This window comes from Martes martes, assembly GCF_963455335.1.
Source record: "Martes martes genome assembly, chromosome: 16".
Taxonomy (NCBI): domain Eukaryota; kingdom Metazoa; phylum Chordata; class Mammalia; order Carnivora; family Mustelidae; genus Martes; species Martes martes.
Window position 1 is genome coordinate 28,126,077 of NC_137904.1, and position 25,810 is coordinate 28,151,886.

General features: G+C 42.9%; 1 protein-coding gene and 1 pseudogene across 4 annotated transcripts in view; both read right to left on the bottom strand.

Annotated features, from left to right (window-relative positions):
* CCL14 (C-C motif chemokine ligand 14) overlaps positions 1 to 22,722 on the bottom strand; it is a 29,853-nt gene extending 7,131 nt beyond the window's left edge. The window contains exons 1-3 of one of the 3 annotated variants that reach the window (XM_080827041.1): positions 22,529 to 22,722; positions 9,183 to 9,236; positions 8,596 to 8,704 (exon numbers count right to left, since the gene is read on the bottom strand). In XM_080827041.1, the coding sequence (XP_080683167.1) occupies positions 8,596 to 8,704; positions 9,183 to 9,231 (158 nt within the window). In that variant the 5' untranslated portion in view covers positions 9,232 to 9,236; positions 22,529 to 22,722. Of the gene's footprint in view, positions 1 to 8,595; positions 8,705 to 9,182; positions 9,237 to 11,535; positions 11,661 to 22,528 lie in introns of those variants that run through there. The other 2 variants (XM_080827039.1, XM_080827040.1) reach the window with 2 other exon arrangements.
* LOC308357469 (calmodulin-alpha-like) lies at positions 508 to 895 on the bottom strand (annotated as a pseudogene). Its single transcript has one exon. The product of its transcript is annotated as a calmodulin-alpha-like (transcript).
* Positions 22,723 to 25,810: the final 3,088 nt, after the last annotated feature.

Here is a 25,810-nt window from a genome sequence, read left to right on the forward strand (position 1 = left end):
TTCATTTGTCATTTTTTTAAAAAGATTTTATTTATTTATTTGACAGAGAGAGATCACAAGTAGGCAGGCAGAGAGGTGGGGGAAGCAAGCTCCCTGCTGAGCAGAGAGCCTGATTGGATCCCAGGACCCTGAGATCATGACCTGAGCAGAAGGCAGAGGCTTAACACACTGAGCCACCCAGGGACCCTTATCATTTTTAACACAGATGCCTGACAGTGCTCAATTATCAGGCAACATGCAAGAAAAACTGGTCAGCCCAGACAGTGTATTAATCATGAGCAAACAGAACTGCAAGGAGTCCACTAAATGCTTCTTGATCATTAAGGTAGTACAAGTATTTATATTGTAAAACTGATGGCAGCTTGATCTTTAAAGGATAGGACCACCAACCAATACTTGCAGATTTTGTGTGTGTGGACCTAGGTAGCTTTGGCATTCAGTTTTGCTGTAGAGAAACAGAATTTTTCTGTTTCTCTACAGAAAAAAATTTTTTTTTTTTTTGGTAAGAGATAAGTAAAATACTCAGTTGGATTCTTCCAGAGGGGGAAAAAGGAGTTGAAAGTAGGTCTTCATTTTGCAGTCATCCTCTATATGAATTCTTCATAGTCGACTTGTCCATCTCCATCAATATCTGGTTCTCTGATCATTTCATTGACTTCTTCTGCCAAGTTTGTTGTGACACAAGGTAGTTTTGCTACACTGATGTAACCAGTGCCATAGTTGTCAAAGACTGGGAGTGCCTCATGAATTTCTTCTTCACTGTCTGTATCTTTTATTTTTCTAGCCAACATAGTAAAAATTCTGGTTAGTCAATGGTGCCATCACCATCAGCACCCACCTCATTGATCAGATCTTGCAGTTGGACTTCTGTTGGGTTCTGACCCAGGGACTTCATGACAGTTCCAAGTTCCTTTGTTGGGATGATGCCATCGTTGTCTTTGTCAAATCGTCTCTGCTCTTTGTCTCTCAGAGCAGAGAGAGCGAGGGTGGCTGCCTCAGTGCAGGGGTTTTGATGATGGGGGATCTCCCACTACTGCTGCTGTTAAGGTGTGGTGGGCACTCGCACTGAGAGTAATGGCCTCCTGCCTGTGAGGCTCCCAGCACTACCACCCCATTCTCTAGAAGATTTTAAGATTTCTGACTTATCCTTTTTTTTTTTTAACTTTTTTGGCAGAAAACGATGACCCAAGGCTCATCTTATGCTTTGCCCCACCTCTGGGAATCAACCATATCTCCAGTGAGTCCTGGCTCCCATTAGTAAAGGATGGTTTTGAGAAATCTGGGTCCCTAGGGGCTCATTGTTTATGGGAAGGGCATAGCTCTTAGGTCTGAGCTCTTAGTGGACAGGAAACTAGGAAATATATTGAAGCATATATGTGTAAATGTATATATAAATTTGTATCTATTTCTATATTATTCTATTATATATAATATATATTATATATTATATTATTCTATTATATGCTAATATATTATTCTATTATATTATTTCTATTATATTATATCAATCTCACACATTTATAGCAATTTCTATATCATTAGTCTAACTATAAGAAAAACCAAAAATTTATACCAATACATTTAATTCCAAGTGAAGACCACAAGGTTGGTTTTAATCTTCCCTTTCTGTGTGTTTCCCTCTCTGCTTTAACAGTGAGAAATCTGGCTCCCATTAACCTCAATATGTCTACCTCTTTGCATTGCCCTCTGCATATACCAAATCCTCTGGCCATACTGGCTGTATCTTCAGTCCCAGTCACACTGGCCTCAACCATGGGGATCATGCCCTCTGCCCCAGTCCTAGCTGAGTCCTCAGGTGAGCCCCCTGGTTCACACCAAGAGAATGAATACATGAAGGGGAGAAAAAAGGGAGAGAAGAGAATAAGCTATATATTTTAAAATCTTCACTGTGGTTCTAGAAGTAAAAGAGTAAAAATATAGATGTTTCCATTTGCTGTTTTTTTTTTTAAATTTATTTATTGTCAGAGAGAGAGCACAAGCAGGCAGAGTCGCAGGCAGAGGCAGAGAGAGAAAGCAGGCTCCCTGCTGGACAAGGAGCCCAATGCGGGACTCGATCCTAGAACCTTGGGATCATGACCTGAGCCGAAGGCAGCAGCTTAACCGACTGAGCCACCCAAGTGTCCCTCCATTTGCTGTTTTATGCCTTGATTTCTGCACAGCTCTTCGAAGTTTTTGTTTTATTTTTTATTTTTATTTATTTTTTAAAAGATTTTATTTATTTATTTGTCAGAGATCACAAGTAGGCAGAGAGGCAGGCAGAGAGAGGGGAAAGCAGGCTCTCTGCTGAGCAGAGAGCCTGATGCGAGGCTCAATCCCAGGACCCTGAGATCATGACCTGAGCTGAAGGCAGAGGCTTTAAACCACTGAGCCACACAGGCGCCCCTTGTTTTATTTTTTAAAGATTTATTTATTTGAAAGAGGGGGGCATGGTGAGGAGTGGCAGAGGGAGAAGGAGAGAGAGAATCTCAAGTAGATTCCATGCCAAGCACAGAGTTCAAGGCAGGCTTGACCCCAGGACCCTAAGATCATGGCTTGAGTGGAAATCAAGAGTTGGCTGTTTAACCAACTGAGCCACCCAGGTCTCCCTGTTTTTTTTATTTTTTAATTTTTTTTCCTGTTTCTTTTTTTTTTAAAGAAGTTTTATACAATTTTTCTAGATATTTTGCACAACTTCCAAGATTTTTACTTAAAAAAAGTTTTCTAAAAAGATTAAGAAAAATTTTAAAGCAATTTCTACTTGACATGAGGCTTAAACTCACAACCCCCAGATCAAGAGTTGCTCACTCTACCAACTAAGCCAGACAGGTGCCCCCCAAGATTTTTGCTTTTAAAAACTGAAAATTGGGGGCGCCTGGGTGGCTCAGTGGGTTAAAGCCTCTGCCTTTGGCTCAGGTCATGATCCCAGGGTCCTGGGATCGTGCCCCGTATCGGGCTCTCTGCTCAGCAAGGAGCCTGCTTCTCTCTCTCTCTCTCTGCCTGCCTCTCTGCCTACTTGTGATCTCTCTCTGTGTGTTAAATAAATAAATAAAATTAAAAACAAATAAATAAAAACTGAAAATTGGTTGTCAGACTTATTTAGCCATGTTTAAAATTTCTTCAACTGCATATTTATTTTATAATCAAACAGCTCTGATAAGCTTCATCATAAAAAAATAAAATATCAGCACAAGTCAAGAACTGGCTCATTTTGTTGTTTGTTCTTAAGAAGACCACAAAGATTTATTTTTTCAGTTCTTTGAAATTATTTTTTGGTTACTAAAGAAACATGGGCTTTTTATAAAAGTTGTAAACAATGCTGATAAGAAAAGTCAAAAGTGAGAGTTTTTCTTCAAATTTTCATTCCACCCTGTAGCACCAACAATACCTGGGAACTTGTTAGATGTTCAGATTTTGGGGGGCTCCACTCAGTCCTACTGAATTAGAATTTCTGGGGATAGGATCCAGCAATCTATATTTTTAATAAGCCTTCCAGGTAATTCTTTTTTTTTCCCCCCTACATGCATGGTTAGTGTTTTATTCTTTGAAGAATGTTTCTGAAACATTACACTAAGTCAGGTTGAAAGGTAAAGTTTAAAATAGTTTTATAAGGATATAACATATGACTGTTCACTCTACAAAATTTTGACCATTGAGCTTATGATATACCTAGTTGGCAGTAGCACCCAGATTTTTCCAAATAGTCATCATTTTTCTCTTGTCTGCATAGACTTCTTCTCATTAGCTACCTTCTGCTTTTTTTGTATTATCTCAGAGTCCCTCTGCTTTCTCTGAGAGGTGGTTAAGCTATCCTCTTTTCTTTTCTGCTTGCTGATTTCCTGGGATTTCTTCACATTTCTCTGGTAGTTAAGTTCTCACTGATTTCCTTACTCACGGACCATGCCCACCCGGGACCAAGCTTGGAAGAGTGCCCTCAGGTGATTCTTATGCATACTAAAGTTTCAGATCTGTAGTACACTTCCTAATTGCTGTGCTTCAATACAGAGTTCACCCTTGAACAACATGGACTTGAACTTTGCCAGTCTACTTACATGTGGATTTTTAAAAAATACATAAATACTGTATATGTATTTTCTATGCCTGATGATTTTTTTCTTTTCTTTTTAAAAAAGATTTTATTTATTTGTCAGAGAAAGAGAGAGAGAGCATACGCTGGGGGAGTGGCAGACAGAGGGAGAAGCAGGCTCCTCGCTGAGCAGGGAGCCTGATGAGGGACTCCATTGTAGGACTCCAGGATCATGACCCGAGCCAAAGATAGATGCCGAACCAATTAAACCACCCAGGCGTCCCTGCCTGATGGTTTTCTTAATAATGTTTTCTTTTCTCTAGTTTACTTTATTATAAGAATATAGTATATAATACATATAACATATGAAATATGTATGAGTCGACTACGTTAGCAGTGAGGTTTTGGCAATAGTAGGCTATTGGTCATTAAGTTTTTAGACAGTCATACTTGGGTTTTCAGCTGCATGGAGGTCAGTGCCCCAAACCCTGCACTGTTCAAAGGGTCAGCTTCAACCTTTGGGTGGCCCGCATGGGGCCTGGGAGGTGTAAAGCCCCAGCTGGTTGCCCCTCATATAAACAACCTCATCACTTTAATCCAGCATTGCATAATAACTTGGAATTATGTATACGATTCTTGCACACAGAGGTCATATTTTATTCTTATTTTCAATCTTCTCTATATCTTGACTACCACAACATGCAATATAAAGTCACCCCTCAGTCCTTGTTTGAGTAAAAATAGTAAATGTCTGTTTCAGGGTTCCAGAGAAAGGGAGGGTGGGTGCTCTGGCTGGGGAAGCGAGGGAAGGTTTTACAGGGACATCTAAGTCAAACCTTGCAGGCTGGGTTGAGTTTTGCCAGGAAGAGTTGAAAGGAGGGGCATTTGTGGCAGAGGCACTGCAGAGAGCAAGGAAGCAAAAATGAGCGTGTGGTTTTTGAGGAACTGTGAAAATAGAGTAATGTATTATGTAATTGACCTAGATGTAACAAGCTATTGTCCACTCCAAGACCTCAAAGACCTTCTATGAGTGAACAGAGGCTTGGTCAGTAAGGAAGGTCTCAGTGTCCACCCTCCATTTCTGTTGAGCTCCTCTTGTCATGACCCAAAGCCTTGGCGAGGAGAGACCTGGTCCTCTGCTGTCTAGAAGGTTCCGGTGGTCTGTGCTCTCCATTTCATTCTGTTGAGTTAACAGCTTGGCCAGCCAGAGAAACCAATGAAATCACACACCTTCCCCTTGGGTCTAGCACAGTTTCAAACCAACAACTTTTTGAGATTTTCACCGAGACTCTAAGACAAAATCTTTATGGAGAAGCCAAAAGTTGTGGTTTCCGTCACTCAGTTCTCAGCGGGCTGGTGTTAGCTCAAAGCTGCTGAATTCAACAGAATACAGTGAAGTAGATGAGAACAACGGGAGAGATGGTAAGTGGGTTCAAACTATAAGCCAGAACCCTGAGCATCTCTGTTTGCCTCTTTCAACTCCCCAAATTCCATGGAAATGACAGGAAAAATGCAAAAACAAAAATAAATTTGTAGCAGCAGAGGAAATCAGAAAAGATGACATTAGCTGACTGTAAGATGAGAAATTTCTGTTCTGGATAAAGGACACAGGTCAGCTTGACGACAAGATTAGGAGGCTGAAAAACCTGTTTCCTCATATTGGTGAAGGAGATCATTGAAAAAATATTTTCTCAGCGGCACCCTGGGTACCACAAAGATCAGAGTCAGTGGTGTTGGGAGAAGAAGCTACAACCTTGCTAGTCCCCACTTCAGGGCAGGCAGGTGTGGGGTTTGCCCCAGGATAAAGCCACAAGGACAGTTCTCCAGGTAAAGAAGGCTGTCTGCTCGGGAGTCTTCCACAGAGAACAATGGATCCAGGAGAGAGCTGGGCAGTGCCCAGGACAACTTCTGGTCAAAGACAAGAAAGAAATCCCACCAACTCTGCCCCTAGAAACGAAGCTCTCCGACAACCTCAGTGGACGTCAGACCCGTTCTACCCCTCCTTCCTCGTCACCCACCAGGGCCAGGGCCCCCATCCTTATAATCTGGATCACAACCAGGGAACTTCTGCTGAGAAAAAAGAGAGGAATCCCCGAAGGAATGAACTTTCCCAAGGCCGAGGTCTGCCAGCTAGCCTGCCTACCTTTTTTACCTGCACCTCCTAAAAGGGTATCTCTAAGTGAGGTTCTTCCTAGGACAACCTGCATACGAACTACCTGGAATGATGGGCTAAATTGTGTACGTCTGTGCTGTACCTCCTACTCCCCAGTCATCTGCTGTCCACCCCCTACTGCCAAATGATGGCACGAAAGAAGATTTTTTAAAAATCTTTTTTATTTTTTATTTTTTTAAAGATTTTATTTATTTATTTATTTGACAGACAGAGATCACAAGTAGGCAGAGAGACAGGCATAGAGGGAGAGGGAGAAGCAGACTTCCTGCTGAGCAGAGAGCCTGATGTGGGGCTCGATCCCAGGACCCTGGGATCATGACCTGAGCCGAAGGCAGAGGCTTTAACCTACTGAGCCACCCAGGCGCCCCGAAAGAAGCTTTTCTACACTGTAGTCAAACCTCCAGAGATTAGCTATTTTTAGTAGAGAGGGGAAGATGAGACATAGTGTGGATGTGTATTTAACCCGTTTAGAGCTGTGATAATTCCCAGCTTTCATCATTGTCTCAGGTTTCTTCTTCTAATAGTGTTTATTATTATGACAGATATTTGGTAATCAGTTTTTTCCTTATAACTCTTTAGGACAAATCACCCAAGAAGCAAGATAGTTTTTAAATTTGTTTTGAATTTAAAAATTTTTTGTTGTTTAGAATTTCAGTGCTTTCTTCTGAATTTTGAGACCGTTGACCAAGATTTACTAATTACAAATATAAACGTACATGCTTGAATAGATATGAATGTAAAATTGATATTCACTCCAACTTTTTTTTAAAGATTTATTTATTTATTAGAGGGAGAAAGCACTCAGTGGGGGAGGGGCAGAGGGAGAGGGAGGCCCTCATGCAGACTCCGTGCTGAGTGTGGAGCCCGATGCAGGGCTTGATCTTACCACCCATGTTCAGTCCAACTTTAAATGTTTTTCTTAATGTCCCTTAACTTTAAAGAGGGGAGGTTATATCCGTTGAGAGAAAATATCCAAAATGTGGAAGTAAGGCAGAAGGATGACTGCAGGCAGGTCTTCCAATGTCATCTGGAAGATTGTCTGGAAAGCCCACCCCAGGGTTCCTGTAGGGGGAACGTCCTCTCCAGTGGTGTTCTATTTACTACTGATGGGCTCCTGACTTTGTGAAATTATGTTAACTTGCGAATTTTTTATCTAGCATAGATGTAAATGATTTTTGTCCAGTAGAAAAGAGAATCCCCAGGGCCACCTGGGTGGCTCAGCTGGTTAAGCATCTAACTCTTGATTTCAGCTCAGGTCATGATCTCAGGGTCATGACTTCAGGGTCGTGCGATTGAGTGCCGTGTTGGGCTCTGCACTGGACGTGCTTAAGATTCTCTCCCTCTCCCTCTGCCCCTATTCCCCCCCTCTAAAAAAGAAAAAAGAGAAGAAAAGAAAAGATAATCCCCAGAGTTACAGTATTATTTTTCAATAGGATATTAATGTCTTTTTCTCTGACTTAACATTTCAGAATGCCATCCCCAATTAACTATATAAATCTCTGTTCCTCAGATGATCTTTGACTCCGTTTTATGGTTCCCTTTTTGAGTGGGTGAAGTACATTTTTGACACAGGTTCAATCTATGTTTGAATGAGTTTGAATGCGTTTAGCTTTTACAAAATTCTATTATGACATATCATTTGGAAAAAAAAACATAGAATCCAAATTTCAGCAATTCCTATAGTTTCTTTTTCCTCCTAAAGCTCAAGGAAAGTTATATCAGATGCCCTTTATTCATGCATGGCTTTTATAACCAGAACAGAAAGAATGGTAGTTGTTGCTTTTTGAAAAATAATTCAGGCCAAGAAAATCCCAGGAGGGAGTTGGGGCAAGACAAGTGGATGTGGGGTAGCTGGCCCCTAGTACCATTTCTTCTCAAGAAAGCCTCCTCTTTCTCCCGTCAGCATCATTATGTTATTCAGGGACCTCATACAATTCTGAACTTCCAAGACTTGGGGGTCAGCACAGATACGCCGCTCCTTCTTGGTGAGGAAGCTGGGGTGAAGGCGGAGAAAGATTACAGGCTAAGGAGCATTCAGCAAATGGGGATGGAGACCCCCACCCTCCCTGGCCCTGGGATCTCCCACTCGGACCAGCCTGTTTTTTTCCTTCTCTGCTGCAGGGGCTCAGGACACCTCCTCTCTGAGACCCTGCCTCAGCCTCCAAGACTTCCTAAGTGACTCATGGGCTTTTCCTCTGGCAGCCTTTCTTCTGCTCTCTCCATCTGCCCCCAGTTTCCCTCTTCCCTGGGAGCATCTCTTATCTGATGCCCTGCAGGACCCTATTGAGGACATATGTCTCCCGGGACCTGGCAGGATCCAGAGAGTAGGACTTTAGTTCTAGACACCCTCCATCAGGTCCTCCCCTCCCAAGACCCGGCTAGTGAGCTTGGCACTTACATGACACCTGGCCGGGAGCATGAACTGCTTGTTTTAAAAAAGTCTTTCATGTTTGCACATCGAATTCGTTGTGTGTAGCTGGAGCAGCAGTCAGCAGGACGGTGTAAACCTGTGGCAAGGGGAAAGAGACACATTTAAGGACTGGGTCTCTTTTTAAGAAAGACTAGATCCTTTCCCCCTCTCCTTCAAAGTGCCAGGGAGGGTGAGAAGGCACAGGACTCCAGAGGGATGTTCTCCTCCTCTGTCTGCACTTGCTTTACTCTCCTCAGGGCTGAGCTACGTGTCTGAGGGCACCCAGGCAGGGCCAATACAGGCCCACGACCATTTCTGATAGAAGAGGGAGCGTCTGAGGCCTGCAGGGGGCGTCAGTGAGCACCTCTCCCCCCAGGAGAGCCAACTCTAGAGACAGCTGGGGGGAACAGAGGTTACCTTTAAGGGCCTATTCCGGTCCTCTGTGGGATATTCACCACCTTCAGGACCCTCCCCACCTGCCCCTCACCTCCGCCCTGTACATGAGGTGTTTGGAAGCCATTGAGCAGATCTGTGTAGCATCTGCTTTTAAACATATGCTATAATAGAACACATACCGTTAATGTGCATATTTATTGAGGGTTCTTGCCAGAGTTTCGCCACCATGGGTTCTATTTGGGAGAAACAGATAAGGAGGGAGAGAAATCAATGAGGCAGCCTTGTCTCCACTGGTCTCATGCTGGACCACTGGACACCTGTCTGGGTTCTAGGTCTCTCTCCAGGTCCCTTTTCTCTCTCAGGGCCCAGGGATGTTTCACGGAACTCTTGAAACTGTCTGGGACATGACACCATCTGATCAACTTTGAAATACAGAAAGCAAAATAAATCAATCAGTTGAATGGGTACATAATGTGATACATATCACAATACTTTCTGTACATATCTGGAATCCACAAGGGCTCAGGAAACAGAAGAATGTTTCATTAACCCATTTGGTGGCACAATGTCACCCAAAGTGACAAGTGGCTATTTTCACAATCATTAATTTATCCCAGTGGTATCATTAATTTATCCCAGTGGTATGATCCACAAGGGCTCAGGAAACAGAAGAATGTTTCATTAACCCATTTGGTGGCACAATGTCACCCAAAGTGACAAGTGGCTATTTTCACAATCATTAATTTATCCCAGTGGTATGCTGCAGAAAAACTACCTTGTTTGATTGAAGTACACTTCTCAGACCCTGTAAGCAATGTTAAGTAATATCCAGGAATGTGCTACCTTTTTAAAAATGTCATTTATTTTCTTGAAAATGTAAAATAGACATAATAAACACAACTGTAAGCATGTTTAAAAGTGTGTGGTTCAGTAGAACGAAGCCCATTCACATATTGTGCAACAATCACCACAACCCATCCACAGAACGTTTTTCATCTTACAAAACCGAAAACTCTGTACCCGTTAGGCAATAACTCCCGTTTTCCCCTCCCCCAATGCCCCAGGCCACCACCATTCTTCTTTCTGTCCCTGAATTCGACTACTTTAAGTTCCTCATAGGGATGGAATGATGCAGTGTTTGTCCTCTGGTTACTGGTTTATCTCACCTAACATAACGTCTTCAATATTCATCCATTTTGTAGCACGTGTCAGAATTTCCTTCCTTTTTAAGGCTGAATAATATATTGTGTGTATATGCCCCATTTAAAGAAAAAGCTACTCATTTGTTGGTGGACATTTGGGTGGCTCTTGCCTTTTGGCTATTGTGAGTCATGCTATGATTAGCATGGGTTTACACATATCTCTTCATGTGCCTGCTTTCAGTTCTTTTGGGTGTATATCCAGAGTGGACCTGCTGGATCATATTGTATTACCTTTTATAAAAACTGAGGGGGGACGCCTGGGTGTCTCAGTCATTAAGCGTCTGCCTTTGGCTCAGGTCATGATCCCAGGGTCCCAGGATCAAGCCTCGCATTGGGCTCCTTGCTCAGTGGGGAGCCTGCATCTCCCTCTCCCACTCCCCCTGCTTGTGTTCCCTCTCTCGATGTATCCCTTTCTGTCAAATAAATAAATAGAATCTTAAATAAAAACTGAATATTTCTGCATTCCAAAACACATCCAGCCCTAAGTTTTGGAAAAGGGATTACGGACCTGTATTATGCTAATTAGGCAAATGCAACTAAACTTTTAGATCATTTCTTATAGAGTTACACATGAATTCTATTTAAGGAGGCATGTGTGTATACTTGATATGCTTGCAAAGATGTGTGTGGGGCTTGCAAAATTAATTCTTCAGTGGCCTTGCCTTTCCATAGCAGGTTCCTAACCAGCTCCCACCCTCATTCCACCACTTAATATCTGTATGATCTTGAGCAAGTTGTCTTAGTTTTTCTCATTTGTAAAATGAGAATAATCTAATATGCAAAACTATACAAGTTGCTGATAGTCTACCCCACAGGGCTGTTAGGAGGGTCTAATGTATTAAGTCCGTAAGACAGAACAGTGCCTGCCTGCACATAGGAAGTACGAGGTATTTGTTTGTTAAATCAATAGAGCGGTTAGCTGGGCTTGGTTGAGGCACTTTCCCGGCTTGTTCCATTTCCTCTCCAAAATGAGAGTTTTACACTATCATTGTAGAATTCTATGCTTCTTCCTGCAAATTTACAATTTTACTATAGTTCTTTTGATTTAGCACTTAACAGTCCTATGTCAGCTAAGAGAAGGCATCAAATAATTCTGGTCATGAAAAGGGAGAGAGTTCTTTCCCCAAGGGGGACCAGTCATTTGTACAGTTTTCCCCAAGGACCAAAGCCTGCAGAGAGAGAGAGGTCTGTAGCCAATCGCTGCTGCTTTTCAAGCAAGTGCCAAATTCATATCCCTGTCTGGGACAGGGAACTATCTCAGGAGGACAAAGTTGTCCTGTGTCTTCTCCCCGTGGACCTTGTCACAAGTGAAAAGGTTCACTGAACTCACCATGAGGGACCTGGACCTGGGATCCAAGGGCAGTAGCAAGAATGAAGAAGGGGAGAGCACCCACGAAGACCTTCATCTTCCCAGTAGCAGGCAGAGCTGTGGACTCCTGGCTCTCTGCTCTCTGCCTGTCTGGGATCCCAGCTCTGCCCTCATATTTATAAGAGAGGAGGGTCAGGAAGTCACAGGGCAGCGGCTCAGAGTGCTGTTCTTGGGCTATACAATAGATAACATGCTATTTCTGAAAAAAGGGAACAAGACTGGGAATGCAACAGGAAGTAGATGGTAAAGGAGACTTCATGCTTTCCCAACTGCCCAATGGATACAGGCTCAGAAAGAGACTCTTTCATGAAGGATCTTTCTTCTAGGAGGTTAATTTCACCCTCTGAGTCAAGAGTGTTTTCCTCAAGAGCTAAGCACCTTCAAGTTCAGGAATAGCCTGTAAACCAGGCATGTGATTCCTCACACAGACCCCTGACCCTTGATGACTTGCTTTGTTTCACACCCCAAATCCAATCCATTAATGAATACCGTCGGCTCTCCTTGCAAAAACGTATCCAGAGTCTCATCATTCCTCAGCACCTCTCTGCTGGGAGTTATTGAAGAGCCTTATGAACATATCTCAGAATATTTTGCCAGGGAGAAAAGAGCGGAAGCATTTACCTTTGGCTTTTATCCCTGGGGCACTTTTAAAATATAGCCACGGATTTTTTTGACACTCCTCTCACCCAGTGGGGGAGTCTATGTTCTCTGCCCTAGAAATGGAGAGGAGCTTCTGGTTGGTTCAGTCAATAGCCTATGTCAGGTGACCTCGGAGGCTGGGTTGTGAAAAGTCATGGATTTCAACCTTAGTCACTGGAACACTCACTCTTGGAGTCCTGAGGCACCAGATAAGAAGACTGACTAGCTTGAGGCTGCCGTGCTGTGAGGAAGCCCAAACAACAGGCAACGTTCTGGCCAACAGTCCCCAAACAGCATAGCCCTCAGGTCGTCCCAGCCTAGATCCAAGATAATCAACCGACTTGATTCCATACAGCTGTCTTTTCTCCTTGAGGGTAGGTAGCCCTCAGGTCATTCCAGCCTAAGTGCCAGACATGGGCATGAGGAAGCCTCCAGATTTGCACTGGTCCAGCTAGCAACCACAAGCCACAGGTGGCTACTGAACACTTCAAATGGGGCTAGTCCACATTGGGATGTTCTGGAAGTAGAAACTTCACACCAGGTTTTAAAGAGCTAATCACATAACCCCCCACCCCCCACCATGTGAAATATCTGGATAGTTTTTTACATTGATGTCAACGTGAAAATATTTTGGATGTATTGTGTTAAAGAAAATATATTCTTACAATTCATTTCATCTGTTGCTTTTTGCTTTCTTAACATGGCAACTAAAAAATTTAAAATTATGTACATGATTTGCACGATCTCTCTATTGGACAGCACTGTTCTAGATTTGAGTCCCTCCTTGCTATTTGTGTCTTCCCAGCTGAGATCTCAGGCATCACGGAGCAGAGACAATCCATCCCTGCTCTGCCTTGTCTGAGTTTCTGACTCGTAGAATTTGTGAGTAGAACAAAATAGTTGTTGTTTTGTACCATTAAACTCTGGGTGCTCAGGATCAGAGAAGCCCCCGGTCAGGAAGCTAGAGTTCTCAAAGGCAGGCTGAGGCACGACACCTGCATGAAGCTTATGTAAAACTGGGAAAAGTGAGAACTGACCAGTGGCTGAGGTAAGCAGCAGGACAAAAGGACGTGAAGTAGTACAGGGTACAGTCTGCCCATGCTTCCCTCCGCTAGGCTTGTGGCTTGATTGTGTTGAATCTGTCACAAAGCCTCCTTTAAGGTGGTTGTATTCGTTCTTTCAGTTTTAGTGGAACCCACCCTGTGTACCCATGCTAATTCATTTCCACTGCCTCCAGGATTCCTGCGAAGCTGAATCCAGTCTAATCCAGCAGAGCCTAATGTCGTAGGGATGGGAACCACAAATACATCATCCATCACCAGGAATCATGAAGACAGGGGCTTGGTTCCTATGTGTTCTAGGTGTTGGGGACATAGAATCATCTATCGGTGTTTGGTTCAGTGGATATAGTGCATTCTGGAAAGTCTCAACCCTGAATTTGTTGTCCCCTTAGCAAAATTATTAACTCCCCACCATTCTTCTGGTCTGGCTGCTCCTGCAAGATTATGTATATGCTATTGCCAGTGAGTCTCCTATGCCTTCTGACTCACATTCCTGCCTCTAAAATGGATCCCTTGGCTGGAGGCAATGTTGTATAAATACTATCTCATGAGGCGTTCTGTAAGTCTTTGGATGTTTGTGATGCAGGCAGGTGGGTCTGAGGACCCAGAGGGGGTCCCGCAGGACCAGCAAGAGCGTCCTTGGGTTTGCACAGGAAAGAAATCAAATGCAAGCCAAGAGGAAGTGAGAACAGAGTTTGTTGAAGACACTGAGAGAGCAGATACAGACCGAGTGTCTGGGAAACTCAGAAAGATGAATGAGTCTCATCCATCTTGGTGTCTGGGGTTTTTATGGACGTTAGTGGTCTGGTGTATGTGTCCTCTCAGGCATTTGGGAACTGGTCAAAACAAGGAGGTGTGCTCAGGCATCCTCCATAAGTCCTTAACTCCTTATGCCCTGGAGCCTGGGGTCTTGGTGTCAAGGTATCTGGAGTGTGGGGAAACACGCATGATGATCTCTCCCAGTATCTCCTTAGATGTTACCTAGCATGCTGGAAGACTCCAAAGAAATCATTAACTCCTTGACCTTTTCGAGGAAGACTTACATTATCTGAACTATAAGGGTGTGTAAAGGGCGGGGTTGTAGGTCCTAGCGAAAACAGAAGCAGGAAGAGGAACAAAAAAAGCACTCCTTTATGGGGTCCCTTGTTTCCCTTTCTCAATTGTGCTGGCAAATTTGCTACTGGTACAGAAAGAGAATCCATATCTGGAGTGGGTGATGGTTTGCTAAGGCCAGATTGTTCTGTCTTGCCAGAGAGCAGGGGTCCAAGGTAATTAACCAACATGTTTCCATATGACTATATTTTCTCCTTGAGGGTAGGTGCCATATTGAAACTTGACATCTAGATGTCAGCAGGATGGTAGCTGCTGGTCACGGGAGGCTGACACTCGTTGTTGAAGCTGTTTTTGCGCTGTCTCTTCTCCATGTGAGGAAACTGTTGTTCCATCTGCGGCTGAGTAAGGAGTGTTTTTCATAGAAGCCCTGATGCCTACAAACCACGCAGGAAGTTGACTTCCCAGAACTGCTGCTCCTGGTGCTAGACAGCAAGCATCACTTGCTGAGCACATCCCAACTTTCAAAGCTCCAAGACTGATACTACTTTTTAAGACCCAGGCAAGAGGGGACTGGGCCCTGGATCCCATGCTTTTGAGGACCCCTCATTCACAGACACACACAAAACTACTTTTGTCAGAGGACACAAAGACACCTTTTTCTCTTGGGAGGTGGTACTCAGGGCTGGCCCAACATGACCTGCAACTCTCCACATTCGTTCTTGTGACATGCACGCACGTGTGTGCACATGCGTGCACATGCATGCACACACGCACACACACTTCGTTCCTCAAGGTAAAATGATTCTCCACCTCTCTTGTCCTATGTCCTCGAAATGGGACACTCCCGAGTTTAAAGGCTACGGAGGCTTGTGGGAGGTGCTGCTGCCAAGCAAGGACACAGACACTCTTTTAGACCATGGGAAGATTTGCGTGGTAGAAGCTTAAGGTCAGAGGAAAGCTAAACCAATTAGCTTGTTAAAATCTTTCCTCTCAGCAGGTGTGCCACCATATTCTTGCATTCCTGGGTTGTTCCCATGTGTGCCTAGGGTTCATTTTCTTGCATTGTTTTGTGTTCTGATCTGGCAGTTAAATGACCAGATTAGGGCTGTAAATGTAGTAGTTTCACATGATTGCAATATAGCAATTCATTTTACTTTATATTTTTTGTTAGCTCATTTATAATTTTAAATATTGGCACACTTAATATGGGGACCTCCTCATGGATTCTTGCCTTGAGCCCTACAAATATTAGGAGCAGTCTTGACCAGGACCCCCAGAGGCATGGGGGGTGGTGAGGTGACTTTGTGGGCTACCCACGTTCCCCACATTCTTACTGTAAATATCTGTGACTAGAAAGAATCTGTGTATGTCTCTTCCTTCCTTGTGTATGATCTTAAACATCCTCATTATTGCATATGGAAAACCTTTCTCTCTCTCTTTTTTTAAAACGATTTTATGTATTTATTTAACACAGAGAGAGGGATCCCAAGTAGGCATAGAGGCAGACAGAGAGAGACTGGGAGGCAGGCTCCCTGCCGAGCAGAAAGCCTGATGCGGGGCTCAATCCCAGGACCCCAGTATCATGACCTGAGCCGAAGGCAGAGGCTTAACCCACTGAGCCACCCAGGCACCCTGGAAAACCTTTCTCTTTAATAAAGAGAATAACTGATCCTACCAACTCATTTTGTTTCTCCTGCTGTCTGTCTGTCTGTAAGTCTGAGCCCAGGCTCTCCTTAGAGAAACAAAAATTTCAACAATAATATCCCCTTAAAGAATCTCATAGCTAAAGTTGATTCTATGTTGTAGAATTGAAACTGCTCCATGGTCATAAATGGTTTGATGTCCCTGAGATAGGTATCTTCTGACCACTTCCTATACGCCTTGGTGATATCAAGTCAAGTAAAGACATTTCAATTGGGAACCAAGCACTTCAACGAATTCTAGCTCAGAGATTAGGTCTTGTTTTATTTTATTTTATTTATTTACTTTTAAATTTATCTATTTGAGAGAGAGAGAGTGAGAGAGAGAGAGCATGAGAGGGGAGAAGGTCAGAGGGAGAAGCAGACTCCCCGCGGAGCTAGGAGCCTGATGCGGGGTTTGCTCCTGGGACTGCAGGATCATGTAGGTCTTGTTTTAAATGTTTGACTTATTCCTTCCTTTAGTAGATTATTTACAAAAATGGCTGTAATAATTCCTCCCATCCAGTATGTACGTACTTGGAAAGTCCCTTCCCATATGGACTCTGGTCTTGGCTCTGTGACTCACTTTGATAAGTGGAATAATAGAAAATGAGATGCAGAGACTTGGAAAATGCTGGCACATTGAGACTTGTGTGTCGTTTTTCTGCTGAGAGTCTTTATACTGTTGTGTGTACCAGCCCATGCTAGCCTTTAGAAGGTTGAAAGACCACATGGAAAGAAAGATCCCAAGATACCCTGCTGTCCCAGCTGAGATGTCACGCTAGACAATTGAACCCCAGCTAAGTTAGCTCAGGACAGGAGAATTATCCATTTAACCCATTAGAATTGTGAGGAATAAGAAAATTCTTGCTTTTTAAAATTTTTCATTATTTATTTATTTATATATTTTTAAAAGATTTTATTTATTTACTTGACAGAGAGAGAGAGATAGATCACAAGTAGTCAGAGAGGCAGGCAGAGAAAGAGGGGGAAGCAGGCTCCCCGATCAACAGAGAGCCCGATGCGGGGCTCAATCTCAGGACCCTGGGATCATGACCTGAGCCAAAGGCAGAGGCTTAACCCACTGAGCCACCCAGGCGCCCCTCAAGATTTTATTTACTTATTTGATAGAGAGGGAGATCACAAGTAGGCAGAGAGGCAGAGGGAGAAAAGGGGAAGCAGGCTCCCTGCTGAGCAGAGAGCCCAATGCAGGGCTCGATCCCAGGACCCTGAGATCATGAGCTGAGCTGAATGCAGAAGCTTAACCCACTGAGCCACCCAGGCGCCCCCAAATTTTTCATTTTTTAAATTAAGACTCTACTTTTGAAAAATTAACATATAATGTATTATTAGCCCCAGGGGTACATGTCTGTGAATCACAAGGTTCACACACTTCACAGCACTCACCATAGCACATACCTTCCCCAGTGTCCATAACCCAACTACCTTCTCTCTACCCCCTCCCTGGCAACCCTTAGTTTGTTTTGTGAGATTAAGAGTCTCTTATGGTTTGTCTCCCTCCCGATTCCATCTTGTTTCATTTTTTCCTTCCCTATCCCCCAAACCTCCCACTTTGCCTCTCAACTTCCTCATATAAGGGAGATCATATGATAATTGTCTTTCTCTGATTGACTTACTTCGCTCAGCATAATACCCTTTAGTTCCATCCACATTGTAGCAAATGGCAAGATTTCTTTTGATGGCTGCATAGTATTCCATTGTGTATATATATATATATATATACACACCACATCTTCTTTATCCATTCATCTTTCAATGGACATCTAGGTTCTTTCCATAGTTTGGCTATTGTGGACATTTGCTGCTATAAACATTTGGGTGCGCATGCCCCTTCGGATCACTACATTTGTATCTTTAGGGTAAGTACCCAGTAGTGCGATTGCTGGGTCACAGGGTAGCTCTATTTTCAACTTTTTGAGGAACCTCCATGCTGTTTACCACAGCGGCTGCACCAGATTGCATTTCCACCAACAGCATAAGAGGGTTCCCCTTTCTCCGCATTCTTGCCAACATCTGTCATTTCTTGACTTGTTAATTTTAGCCATTCTGACTGGTGTGAGGTGGTATCTCATTGTGGTTTTGCTTTGTATTTCTGTGATGCTGAGTGATGTTAAGCACTTTTTCATGTGTCTGTTGGCCATTTGGATGTTTTCTTTGCAGAAATGTCTGTTCATGTCTTCTGCCCATTTCTTGACTGGATTATTTGTTCTTTGGGTGTTGAGTTTGGTAAGTTCTTTCTAGATTTTGGATACTAGCCCTTTATCTGATATGTCATTTGCAAGTATCTTCTCCCATTCTGTAAGTTGTCTTTTGGTTTTGCTGACTGTTTCCTTTGCTGTGCAAAAGCTTTTGATCTTGATGAAGTACTAATAGTTCATTTTTATCTTTGCTTTCATTGCCTTTGGCGATGTTTCTAGGAAGAAGTTCCTGCAGCTGAGGTTGAAGAGGCTGCTGCCTGTGTTCTCCTCAAGGATTTTGATGGATTCCTGTCTCACATTGAGGTCTTTTGTCCGTTTTGAGTCTATTTTTGTGTGTGGTGTAAGGAATTGGTCCAGTTTCATTCTTATGCATGTGGCTGTCCAATCTTCCCAACAAATTTGTTGAAGAAACTGTCTTTTTTCCATTGGGCATTCTTTCCTGCTTTGTCAAAGATTAGTTGACCATAGAGTTGAGGGTCCATCTCTGGGCTCTCTATTCTGTTCCATTGATCGATGTGTCTGTTTTTGTGCCATGACCATACTGTCTTGATGATTACAGCTTTGTAATAGAGCTCAAAGCCTGGAATTGTGATGCCACTAACTTTGTTTTTCTTTTTCAACATTCCTCTGGCTATTCAGGGTCTTTTCTGGTTATATAGAAACTTTAGGATTATTTGTTCCATTTCTTCGGAAAAAATTGATGGTATTTTGATAGGGATTGGATTAAATGTGTAGATTGCTTTAGGTAGCATAGATATTTTCATGATATTTGTTCTTCTAATCCATGAGCATGGAACGTTTTTCCATTTCATTGTGTCTTCTTCAGTTTCTTTCATGAGTACTTTATAGTCTTCTGAGTACAGATTCTTTGCCTCTTTGGTTAGGTTTATTCCTAGGGATCTTATGGTTTTGGTGCAATTGTAAATGGGATCAACTCCTTAATTTCTCTTTCTCTGTCTTACTGTTGGTTTATAGAAATGCAACTGATTTCTGTGTATTGATTTTATATCCTGACACTTTACTGAATTCCTGTACAAGTTCTAGCAGATTTGGAGTGGAGTCTTTTGGGTTTTCCACATAAAGTATCATATCATCTGCAAAGAGTGATAGTTTGACTTCTTTGCCAGTTTGAATGCCTTTAATTTCTTTGTGTTGTCTGATGGCTGAGGCTAGGACTTCTAGTACTAAGTTGAATAGCAGTGGTGATAGTGGACATCCCCGCCACGTTTCTGACCTTAGGGGAAAAGCTCTCAGTTTTTCTCCATTAAGAATGATATTCACTGTGGGTTTTTCATAGATGGCTTTGATGATATTGAGGTATATCCCTACACTTTAAATAATTTTGATCAAGAAAGTATGCTGTACTTCATCAAATGCTTTTTCAGCATCTATTGAGAGTATCATATGGTTCTTGTTCTTTCTTTTATTAATGTATTGTATCACATTGATTGATTTGCGGATGTTGAACCAACCATGCAGTCCAGGAATAAATCCCACTGGTCATGATGAATAATCCTTTTAATGTACTGTTGGCTCCTATTGGCTAGTATTTTGGTGGGAATGTTTGCATCTGTGTTCATCAAGGGTATTGGTCTGTAATTCTCCTTTTTGATGGGGTCTTTGTCTGGTTTTGGGATCAAGGTGATGCTGGCCTCATAAAATGAGTTTTCCTTCCATTTCTATGTTTTGGAACGGTTTCAGGGGAATAGGTATTAATTCTTCTTTAAATGTTTGGTAGAATTTCCCTGGGAAGCCGTCTGGCCCTGGGCTCTTGCTTGTTGGGAGATTTTTGATGACTGCTTCAATCTCCTTACTGATTATAGGTCTGCTCAGGTTTTCTATTTCTTCCTGATTCAGTTTTGGTAGTTTATATGTCTCTAAGAATGCATCCATTTCTTCCAGATTGTCAAATTTGCTGGTGTATAGTTGCTCATAATACGTTCTTATAATTGTTTGTATTTCTTCAGTGTTGGTTGTGATGTCTCCCCTTTCACTCATGATTTTATTAATTTGGGTCTTTTCTCTTTTCTTTTTGTTAAGTCTTGCCAGGGGTTTATCAATCTTATTCTTTCAAAGAAGCAGCTCCTAGTTTTGTTGATCTGTTCTACTGTTCTTTTGGTTTCTATTTCATTGATTTTTGCTCTGATCTTTATTATTTCTTTTCTCCTGCTGAGTTTAGGCTTTATTTGCTGTTCTTTCTTCAGTTCCTTTAGGTGTAGGGTGAGATTGTGTACTTGAGACCTTACTTTTTTCTTGAGAAAGGCTTGTATTGCTATATAGTTTCCTCTCAGGACTGCCTTTGCTGTATCCCACAGATTTTGAACAGCTGTGTTTTCATGAATTTTTTCAATTCTTTTTTAATTCCCTGGTTGACCCATTCATTCTTTAGTAGGATGCTCTTTAGCCTCCATGTATTTGGGTTCTTTCCAACTTTCCTCTTGTGATTCAGTTCTAGTTTTAAAGCATCATGGTCTGAAAATACGCAGGGAATGATCCCAATCTTTTGGTACCAGTTGAGACCTGATTTGTGACCCAGGATGTGATCTATTCTGGAGAATGTTCTGTGTGTACTAGAGAAGAATGTGTATTCTGTTGCTTTGGGGTGGGATGTTCTGAATATATCTATGATGTCCATCTGGTCCAGTGTGTCATTTAGAGCCTTTTTTTCCACTTGTTGATCTATTGCTTCAATGATCTGTGCATTTCGGTGAGGGGGTTTTTAAAGTCCCCTACTATTATTGTATTATTGTTGATGTGTTTCTTTGATTTTGTTATTAATTGGTTTATATAATTGGCTGCTCCCATGTTAGGGGCATAGATATTTAAAATTGTTATATCTTCTTGTTGGACAGATCCTTTAAGTATGATATAGTGTCCTTCCTCATCTCTTATTATAGTCTTTGGCTTAAAATCTAATTTATTTGATAGAAGGATTGCCACCCCAGCTTTCTTTTGATGTTCATTAGCATGGTAAATGGTTTTCCACCCCCTCACTTTAAATCTGGAGGTGTCTTTGGGTCTAAAATGAGTTTCTTGATTCTAAAAAAGGAATTGATATGCTAAGTTGGTTGAAAAAAGAAAGAAAAAAAAAGAGGAAAGAATGCAATCAGGCTGGAGACTAGAACAAAGCCATACACTAGATTTAGGGTATATTTTGATCTGTTAGAAGAAACTGTATCCCATAATTTTAATGTAAGAAAAACTTACATGTATACAAAAAATAAGGTTAAATACAATGAAAGGATAGAATATGACTATAACAATGAAAATTAAGGATTTTAAAAAAGGTATTGATAAGATAAAATAGTTTAAAAACGTTAAAATAGGAAAGAGGAAAAATAAAAATATAGAATTAAAAAAAAGTAAAATTTAAAAATTTTAACTTTGAAAGACTGAAGAATCATGGGGGAAAAAAAGCCATGAATTCTATGTGCTGTATTCTGGTGACCCTGAAGTTTTGCAGTTCTCATTGATCGGTGAACTTGGCTGGGTGTTCTTGCGGATCTCCTGGGGGAGGGGCCTGTTGCCGTGATTCTCAAATGTCTTTGCCAGAGGCAGAAGTGCACTGCCTATGCCAAGGGCCAGGCTAAGCAAACTATGCGGTTTTGGAATTGGGAGCTTTTGTTCCCTGATGGCTTTCCATACAGCTTTGGAGGTGGAGAATAAAGATGGCGGCATTTCAATATCTGGTCTGGAGGAAACAAGAGTTTGGGGCCTTGCTCCTCAGTGTGCCTTCAGAGAAAAGTGGTCAGTCCCTCCCGTCTCCCTTGTCTCTGGCCGCAGTCTGTGCTCACCCGTCCTATGACCAAACATTTCTTTCTCTGGCACACGGCCCCGTTTGGAGTCTCCAAACCCAGCAGATTCCTGTTGCGTACTCCCATGCTGCTCCTCCCCAGGGAGGAAGAAGGAAGGAGGGGGTCTCCCCAGATCTGCTGCTTGTGGGGTCCCTGCTGGAAGAGCAGTGGCCCGACTATGTCTCGGATCACGGTTTAAGGTAAGCCCAAACTGGGAACCGACTCCTCGGCTCCATCTTTGGAACTGGCTTCCCTATTCCAATACCGGGGAGCTCTGCCACACTCAGACAACCCTGGTCTTTCTGTGACCCTGCGGGTCCTGTGACCACACTGTCCCCGCAAGGACTCCATCCCCACTTAGCCTCTGGAGAAACGTCCCTCAGTGGAGCAGACTTCTAAAAGTTCTGAGTTTGTGCTCTGGGGCTTTACCACTTGCCAGGAGCCGGCCCCTCCCTCCGCACTCTCACCTCCCAAATATCGCCTTGGATTCCCTTCCCTGCACATCCTACCTTCTGGTAAGTGGTTGATTTTCTGTTCCTGTTATTGCTGCTCTTCTCTTCGATCTCCTGTTGAGCTCGCAGGTGTTCAGAATGGTTTGATAACTATCTAGCTGAACTCCTGGGACCTGATGATATCTCCGTCTCCTGCTCCTCTGCCATCTTGCTCTTCCCTGCTATACACATTTGTGTGCAAGTTTTTGGGTGGACAAAAGTTTTCAACTTCTTGGGTGAATATCGAGGAGGGTAATTGCCGGATCACATGATAAGGGGATGTGTAGTTTTGTAAGAAACTGCCAAACCGTCCTGTGAAGTGGCTGAGCCATTTTGCATTCCTGCTGGCAATGTATGAAATTTCCCATTGCTCACATCCTTGCTGCACTTGGTCCTGTCAGTGTTCTGGATTTTAGTCCAGTCTCATAGGTGTGTAGTGGTATCTCGTTGTTAACGCTTGTTTTAATCTACTAAATTTTAGGGTGATTTGTGATGGAGCAAAAGCTAATGGATAATTTCTCCTTAGGGCTGTAAAAACTGCCTCATCTTCTTCATACATTTGCTGAAAACAAAAGTAACAGTCCCTCATTCAAAAGGAGGCTTGCTGTTGTGATTGAAGCTAAGATCACATGACATAATAGTAACCATTGACCATTTTACAGTGTGCAATTAATTTAGCGGCAGCTAGTACACTTGCAATATGTGTAGCTATCACCTCTATCTGGTACCAGCACATTTCCATCACCCCAGAAGGAGTCCCTGTACCCATGAAATAGTCACCTTGCTTCTCCCCTCTGCCGACCCCTGGCAACCACTCGTCTGTGTTGTTTGTGGATTTACCTATTGTGGGTAATATAGAAATGGAATCATACTGCGTGTTGCCTTTTGTGTTTGGTTCCTTTCACTGAACATAACATTTTCAAGGTGTATCCATGTTGTAAGAGCCATCAATTCTTCATTCCTTTTTATGGGTGTGTGATACCCTGTTGTATGGCTGGAGCACGTGGTGTTTATCCACTCATTGGTTGATGGACATTTCGGTTGTTTCTAATTTGTGGATATTATGAATATGTTGCTATGAGCATTCATGTACAAGTTTTTGTGTGAACAGATGTTCGCACATCAGGGTAATGCTGGCTTCCTCAGACGAGTTAGAAAGGACTGCTTTTGCTTTTATTTCTTGGAAGAGTTTGGTATGTTTCTCCTTTATTTTTTTTTTTTTAAGATTATTTATTTATTTATTTACTCGGCAGAGACAGATCACAAGTAGGCAGAGAGGCAGGCAGAGAGAGAGAGAGGAGGAAGCAGGCTCCCTGCTGAGCAGAGAGCCCGATGTGGGACTCGATCCCAGGACCCTGAGATCATGTCCTGAGCCGAAGGCAGAGGCTTAACCCACTGAGCCACCCAGGCGCCCCCGTCCTTCTTTAGATATTTGGTACATTTCATCAGTGAAGGTATCTGGCACAGAGATTTGTTTTCTTTTTTGGGAGCTTTAGGTTTATTGCTTTTGCTTAGAGTGGGACTTGTTAAGAAGGGCTAGTGTAAGTATTAGTAAAGATGCTTTTATTCTAGTTGGGGTAGAGAAGGAGAGGACTGGAAGATCCTGCTGTCCAGAGCTGTGGGGCCCTGGTGTCCGATGAAGACTTCAGAAGAAGAAGAGAGAGATCCTTTTGAATTAGAATGATGAGAAAAAGTCATGGAAGAGATAGCTTTTGAAGGGGGTTTCAAAAATTGGAATGAGACTCTATAATCATTTTAAAGTGCAGAGAAAGGAGGAAGAATATTCTAGTTAGAGGTAATTGAAAATAGTGTTCATAGCCAGTAGTTGCAAGACATGAGCCACTTATTATTTTAAATGTTTTGCAAATATTTTATCATTCTATCCTCACTACACTGTGAAATGGGTATAGTTGTCACCCTCTCTTATAGACCAGGGCACAGAGGCACAAAGTAGTGTATAATTTGTGCACACAGCTAGAGGGAGGCAAAGTTGGAATACAAATCCAGGTCTTCTGAGACTAGAGCTCACCCTTTAAGACAAAAGCATGGAAATGATAACATTTGGGGCATGTTTTGGGTGTGTCCATACCATATATGTAGTGTGTAAGCGAGCACAGACATTTAACATGATAACCAATACTTGAAGACAAGTCCTTAAAGTAAATCAATACTTTAAGACCAAGAGGCTTTTTTTTTTTTTAAATAAAAAGCAAAGTAGTGGGGTGCCTGGGTGGCTCAGTTGATTAAGCATCAGCCTTTAGCTCAGGTCAGGATCCCAGAGTCCTGGGATCAAGCCCCTGCTCAGCAGGGAAACTGCTTCTCCCTTTCCCTCTGCCGCTCTCCCTGTTTGTCCGCACGTGCACTCTCTCTCTCTCTCAAATAAATAAATAAATACATATTTTAAACAAAAAGAAAAATAGGGGCTTTACATACATTTATTTTTTCCAGTACCCTTCTTTCTTCTGGAAAATATGCCCCCCCCTTTCTCTGAGGGAATTTCTCTGCTGGTGCAGTTATGAGGTTCTCTGGGCTCAGTCAACCCTTTGTCACAAGGGTAGAGCCACCTCCTCAAGCCCGGCAGGCGGGATCCTTCCCCAGTAGTTCTCAGCTTATAAGGAAGGAGAGAGGCAGCCCCATCCCAGCACACCTGCAAAAGGGCTAGAGAGTCCTTTGCCCTGGGGTCAGTTTTCCCTGAGCCACACCCCTGGCATTTGCTCTTTTTAAGTCCCTAAACCCAGAAATGATTTTTGTTTTCCCACAGCTCCCCTCTTCCATCTTCTGCCTCCCAGACTCAGGCCCTCTCTCCCCCCAGGATAGGGACTCCCACCCCCCTGTTCCTGTGGGTCCAGCCCAGGCCAGAAGGCCCCAGTCTCTCCTGCTGTCTGTGCCACTGACAGGTGTTCAGAAGTCTACACCTCCCCTGGAAAGTACCCGCACTTGTCACCTGGCCTTGCTGGCTTCTTACCACCCCTGGAGGTTAACTCCTTCAGGGCAGCAAGGACGGATTGTAAAAGAACTTGTCACAAACCATGTAGGATTTTCTAAGAGACAGAAGAGAGACCGTATGGGCAACCTCTGCTTCTGCCAGAAGGGTGGTATGAAGCTGGGGGCTGTGTCCATTTGGATGTGCTTCTCTGTCCCCAAGAGCATCTGGGTGGGGGAAGGAGGAGGCAGCAAGACCACAGAGAGGGTATGGCCTGGCCTCTTTAGGATGCTTCTTCCTCCTTCCATTTTTAAATTTATCCTTTTCTGATACTTCTCTTCCTCTTCTACTAAGCCCTCCTGTCCACCCCTTCCCTC